The sequence below is a fragment of the Vombatus ursinus genome, unplaced genomic scaffold, assembly GCF_900497805.2.
Source record: "Vombatus ursinus unplaced genomic scaffold, bare-nosed wombat genome assembly UNPS02000050.1, whole genome shotgun sequence".
Classification (NCBI taxonomy): Eukaryota; Metazoa; Chordata; class Mammalia; order Diprotodontia; family Vombatidae; genus Vombatus; species Vombatus ursinus.
The window spans coordinates 1,937-8,772 of record NW_020939828.1 but is presented as its reverse complement, the minus strand read 5'-3'; the positions used below and the strand labels follow the sequence as shown (position 1 = coordinate 8,772).

The 6,836-nt window shown below is 37.9% G+C and overlaps 1 protein-coding gene across 1 annotated transcript; it reads left to right on the top strand.

Annotated features, from left to right (window-relative positions):
• The first annotated feature begins 930 nt into the window (after nucleotides 1-930).
• LOC114050433 (olfactory receptor 6C2-like) lies at nucleotides 931-1,864 on the top strand. Its single transcript, XM_027872496.1, is given in 2 exon segments — nucleotides 931-1,337; nucleotides 1,339-1,864. Coding segments are annotated over 2 exon segments (933 nt in total).
• Nucleotides 1,865-6,836: the final 4,972 nt, after the last annotated feature.

The window sequence follows — 6,836 nt, the reverse complement described above, 5'->3', positions numbered from 1 at the left end:
TAATCTTCACTTCTATTCTTTGAAAGCTCTCACAGATAAAAAGACCAGAAGACACCCAGGAAGTACAGAAGAGTGGCCCTGATGAGCTAAGGGAACAAAGTTGCTGTTCAGTCATGTTCAACTCTTCGGGACCCAATAAAACATGCTGTAAAGGGGTTTTCTTCTAAAAGAAACTGGAAGGATTTGCCATTTCCTCCCCTACTGGATTCAGAGGATTCTTTTGTCAAGCAAACAGAGGTTAAGTAACTTGTGCAAGGTCACACAGCTTGGAAGTGTCTGAGGCCCAATTTGAACTCAGCTCTTTCTGACTCCAGTCCCAGCCCTCTATCCACTGAGCCACCAACTACCTCTAAGGTAAGAGAGAAGCATGCAGAAAAGTTGGTTCACAATCAAAATAATATGGCAACTAGAAATGAGGGGAAAAAATTGGCACACACTGTCATAGATGGTCACTGTATTGGTCTTGCTTAACTTTTTTTTTTTCAGGTTGCAAAAGTATTCAGTGAAGGAAGTGTATCTGGATATGACTATGGTGGACAAACAAAAGAAATCAACAAATCAATACAATCTTTATAAATAATACAGATTAACGTTGATTTGGGAAGAATGGGGAGGAAGCAAAGAACCGGGAGAAATAAAGAAAGATATATTGGGGACAAAAGTCTTTAAAAATGTTATGCTCATTAGCTGATACACAGCTCAAAGTCATTAAGGGTAGTGCAGTATTGTCATGATTTTTTTATTTAGCCAGTGAAAGAAAACAAAAACAACTAAGTTTAAGAGAGACTTTTGAGTATTCATATCCAAATTGCATTGCTGACTCATTTTATGATGCCTCTTCTTAGCTCCACTATCTCTCTCTGTCTGTCTGTCTGTCTGTCTGTCTGTCTCTGTTTTATATACAGATCCATCAAAAGACAGTGGTCAGAAATGAGAAACCATACAGTGATAGCATTATTTATTCTTTGGGGATTAACAGATGACCCACAGCTGCAAGTTCTACTTTTTATCTTTCTGTTTCTAACCCACAAGCAAAGTGTAACTGGGAAGTTGACCATCATCATCCTGACTTTGGTGGATCCCCACCTTAAAACCCCCATGTCTTTTTTCCTTAGGAATTATTCCTTCTTAGAATGGTCATTCATAACTGTCTGTATTCCCAGATTCCTGTACAACATGTCAGCTGGGGACTATACTGTGACCTATAATGAGTGCTTCACTCAAATAATTTTTAGTATCATCTTTGGGGTCTCAGAAATTTTCCTCTTGGCTGCCGTGTCTTATGACCACTATGGAGCCATCTGCAAACCCCTTCACTATCCAGCCATCATAAACAACAGTCTGTAACCAGCTCCTCCTGGGTTGTTGGCTGTCTGGGTTGATGATCATCCTTCCACCTCTTGGTGTGGCTCTTGAGCGAGAATTCTGTGACTCCAGTATTATTGACCATTGTGTCTGTGATGCATCACCACTGCTGGAAATCACTTGTTGTGATACACAGTTCCTAGAAAGAATGATTTTAGCATGTGCTGTGTTGACACTCATCATCACCTTAGTGTTACTGGTTCTATCTGATGCCTATATCGTCAGGACTATTCTGAGATTCTCTTCTGCCCAGCAAAGGAAAAAAGCCTTTTCCACTTGTTCTTCCCACATGATTGTTGTCTCCCTTACTTATGGAACCTGCATCTTCATTTATATGAAATCTGCAGAAGAAGGAGTGGCTTTGAATAAGGTGGTTGCAGGACTTGCAACCTCAGTAGCACCAGTAATGAATTCCTTTATTGACAGCCTGAGGAATACACAAGTGATTCAAGCTTTTAGGGACACATTCCAAAGGATTGTATTGATTTCAAAGCTATGAGAAGCAACAGACATTCAGGGGAAATTAGTGAAAGAAAACCTGAATAGTTTTGAATTCTTTCCTCTGGGTCCTATGACCCAATTTTATTCTCTTACTAATGCCACCTTACCCCCAAACCCAAATTTCATAGCTCCTTTATTCTCCTATCTAGAAATCCTCATTGATCCACTATGTTTCTAAGGATTTCTTTCATTCATTCATTCTTTCTTTCTTTCATTCTTTCTTTCATTCTTTCTTTCTTTCTTTCTTTCTTTCTTTCTTTCCTTCTTTCTTCTTTTTTTTTTGCAAGGCAATCAGGGTTAAGTGAGTTGCCTAGGGTCACACAGCTAGTGAGTATCATGTGTCTAAGGTTGGATTTGAATTCAGGTCTTCCTGTCTCCAGGGCTGGTGCTCTATCCACTGTACCACCTACCTGCCCTTCTCTAAGCATTTCACTTGCTTTCAAATACTTCATTCACCACTTCAATTCTATAAAATCCGATGAACATTTATTTAGAACCAACTATGTACACGACCATTATTATCAAAGAATTTTCTAGCCCCCTACCTAGTAGTAAATTTGAATTTATTAAATACTTATTCTATACCAGGCACTGTGCTAAGCACAGAGATACAGATATGAAAAAAGAAAGACAATCACTGCCCCACAAGAAGTTCAAATCTAATTAGGAAGAGAACACACAAAAGAAACCTGATAAATAAGAGGGAGAGGAAAGGTACTCTACATGAGGACATGGTGAAGTAGTCAGTCAGAAGAGTCCCAAAGTAGTGCAGTCAGGTCACAAATATTTGAGGAATGTTTGAACTCAGCTGTCTCCTTAATTGGAGGTTCGGAGTTCATGGCTCCACCATCTGATCAGAGGCAGTGGGCAGTGAGGCGGTAGACTCCCAAGATCCTACTGGACAATTAAGTCTTCCCAATAACGAGCTTCCTGAGCATGGTGGAAACGTCAGTTCAAGAATACTCAAAGTAGTGCAGGCAAGGGAAAAATCAGTTTTGCCTGATGATCCATGGTATAAAACACAAAAGCCCAAATACTGAGACCTCTTGTTTCAACATTGAAATTAGCCCTGTGCAAATTGTCATATGGAAGTTTTGGCTTAGAACCTTAGAAAGTAAAAGCCAAAGTCTTAAAATAAAGTACATCTTCAATTCTGAAGGGTGCCCTGAAATCAGAAATCAGAAACCATTACCTTCCAAAGTTTACCAACCATCTCTTTCACCCTCAGCTATATCCTATGGGTTTTTCTCCTTCCTTTCAAAATAAACTATTTCTCCTTGCATTCCAGACCCACTCATGCTATTTTCTTTTTATCATATTTTACAAACCTATAAGAGACAAATTACTGATCATATGCCCCAAAAGTAAAGTTGAATACAGGCCACGGGACAACATTGTAAGTAACTTCCCCCCACCAAAAAAAAGAAAAGGGTTTGGTTTTTTTTGCATCAGTAAGTACATAAAAGAGAAAAAAAAATTCTTCTGTAATTCATGCTTTCTTTGAATTCAGTAATTTGAAAATATTATTGATGATCTTTATTCACAGGCATTTTTTCCGCTACTCAGATCTTTGTGTATATTAACAAGTGATTTCAAGCCTTTAAATACTCCACTGTTTTTTTTTTCCCTCTAAGACAATTACTTTGTGAAAAGTTGACTAGGTTCCTGACATTACATACACACATACACACACACACACACACACATAAGCACACAAACACATATATACATATTTATATATTTATACACACATACATACATATATACATATACATATACATATACACACATATACACACACACGTACACACATATATATGTGTATATGTATGTATGTAGCACTTGCAGTCATCAATGCAGCCTATAATTTCCTGAACAGATTATGCCATTTTAAAGGGGGGAATATTTTATTTCTACTTTTCTTTCTATTCTCATTAACTTCCATTTTTTAAACTAATTGTGTCTTTTACTTGACTAATAAACTCAAACACTTTGGAGGGGGGTGGCTCATAATCTATACACTGTTTTTGAATGAGGATATACCCACTGTGTAGCACCTGGAGTTACCTGGGCAACTCACAATATGGGTACCAACACTAGGTTACATGAGGTTTGAGGTACTCTCTGGGTTTGCATCCACTCAAAAACCATAATTCCCTTGCGTCCACCAATATATTTAGTTTATTATTCAATCAAAGCACACAATTAGTTGAAATACAAATATTTTAAAAGATATTAATAAAGGTAGTAATAAAGCATTCCTCACAGAAATAATGTAGGATAATGTAGGAAAGGAGATTGAGAAACACTCTTCATCTAATTAAGATGTGAAGAGGAGAGAGAAAACCTCAAGGAAATGAGTGACTTTTTCCAGGAGGAGATAGTCAACAATGTCAAACACTGAACTGATGCTAAGAAAGATGAGGACAGGGATAAGGCCAATAGGTTTAGCATTGAAAAGACCATCGAGAGAGCTTCCATTTAGACAGTCACCTGGTAGATGACACAGGAGTCCAGTTCTCCCATTTTTTTTCTCCAGCAATAACAAAGAAGGAATACCAGATTAAATGATGATTGAGAAATCCAAAGAAAGGCCTGAGTAAGATTATTCATCCCATCCAGGACTGCACAGAAAGAGAAACAGAAGCTGTAGACAATGGAAACAAAGTAATGTCAGAGAGTAGCAGAAACCCAAGTAAACAAACTGGAAACCTGAAGCAACATCACCTAGGAAGCCCCAGGGAATAGAGAAACTACCCCGTGCCCGAATTGTGGAAACCATAAGAGTAGACTAGTGCAAGTCAAAGGCCCGTAATCGGGAAGTCCCAGAAGGGAATGAAAGACCACACAGCATCCTGATCAAGGAAGACCCATGGCTCCCAATGTCATGACTAGGGAAATCCCAAAGGGGACAAAAGGTGCGACATACCAACTAAGGAAACCCCAGCTATAAGGAGAAATCCAGCCAGCACCAGAGTCAAGGCAACCTTGTACAGAAGGAGGATTATGCAGCTTTCTGATCAAAGAAGTTTCAAGGAACTTTGATAACTGATCAAAGAGCTCTAAGAACAGAGTCTTTAAGATGCCTTAATCATGGAAGCCTCACTCAATGTAAACAGAATCCTATCCAGTGCCCTAAAATCAGGGATAGCAAATTGCAGAGCATTGAATGATAGTATTGAAACCTGACAGTCCTTTCTGAATCGATATGTGGAAGGAAATGGAAACCAGGAACAAGAACAGAGAAAATGCTAGACTTTCCAATAAGATCAGATATAAAGCAAGAGTTTCCATTATTATTACTATTATTTGATTTGTTTGAAGAAATTTTAGCTTCAACAATATAAGAAAAAGAAATTGGAATAATGATAAAGTACAAACAAAATTGCCACATTTTGCAGATGTAATGGTGCTCTTCAGGGGTAGGGAACCTGTGGCCTCGAGGCCACATGTGGCTCGGGAGGGTTTTAAGAGTGAATCTGGAGGGTTTTTAAGAGTGGATCCTTAAAAAAAGGAGTTGTTCTGTAAAACTTGGACTCAGTCAAAAGGTCACACCCAAGGACCTGTAAGGCCACATGTGGCCTCAAGGCCTCAGGTTCCCCAACCCTGAGTGCTAGTGATTCAACTAAACTCTTATCTCTAATGCTAGAAATTCAACTAAAAAGTCATGTGAAAACAACAACTTTACCAAAGTAGGATAAATAAAATGAACTCACCAATTCATCAGGTTTTCTGTACATAATAACAAAATGCAGTATGAAGAGATAGAAAGAAAAAATATATTCAAAATATCCACAGAATGGATGGCATATTTGAGAGTCCATCTTTAAAAAGACAAATTAACTATGTGAATACACCAAAAAATAGTCTTCACAAAAATAAACTGATGTAAATAGTTGGAGAGACATTCATCACTGATGCTTGGGTCGTGCTAATATAATTAAAACAAGAACACTTCCAAAAATAATTTACTTACTCATTTGCATAGCAATCAAGCTACACAAGGATTACTTTATAAACCTTAAAGCAATAATAATAATAAAAAAAAAATCTGGCAAAACAAAAAGTCAAAGTCTCAAGGGAAATGATGAAAAAAGTGGGGAAAGAGGCATAACAATAGCAGGTCTCAAACAATAACCCAAGAAAGTAAGCATCAAAGAAGAAGAAAAAAACAATCATTAGAATGGATTAGGTATACCATATACAAAGGCAAATCATCAGGGTAACCTAGTCTTTTATAAATAGAATTATGAGAATGACCCATTCTTCCACAGGAAGGAAGGAAGGCAGAAAGCAAGCAAGGAAGGAAGGAAGGAAGAAGGAAGGAAAGATCATTTATGAAGTGGTTACTATGTGCCCAGAACTGCGTTAAATTCTAGGGAATAAAATCCTGAAATGGGGCAGTCTCTGTCATCAGGAACTTTACATTAGAATGGAAAGGAGTACAAGACATGTAGGGGAGTTTTGGGAAGGAAGTGTTTCTTTAGAAAACGACATTATATCAAAGGCTGTTTGAGTTTAGAAGAGAAGAGAAAAGAGATCTCAAAAGGATGTGCTTGATTTTTTTTGAAAAGTAAGAAGTCAGGTCCTGTGCTGAGAGGGAGATGTGAAAATGGAAAAAGAGGCCTGTGGAGAGAAGAAAAGTTTGGAAAATACCTCTATTCATAAGATAATACAAATTTGTAGTGACCTCCATGAGTACAGTTGTGGGACTTGAAATACCATGAAGCAGCATACAAGAAAGACCAGAGAAAGAAGATTATGAGGATATACAAGACTGGATTTTCCGAGGGCATGAGTGGTAATGGGATCATGAGGCGAGAATAGAGAATAACTTTTAGCTGAACTAATTAATTTATAGGGTTAAGATTGTGAAGTAATAAAGAATGGCTGCAGTACAAGTGAAGTGTGAAAGAAAGGGGTTTGGGGTGGGTCTTGTCTGTTGCTCATATAAGTGATGTGTTCACATG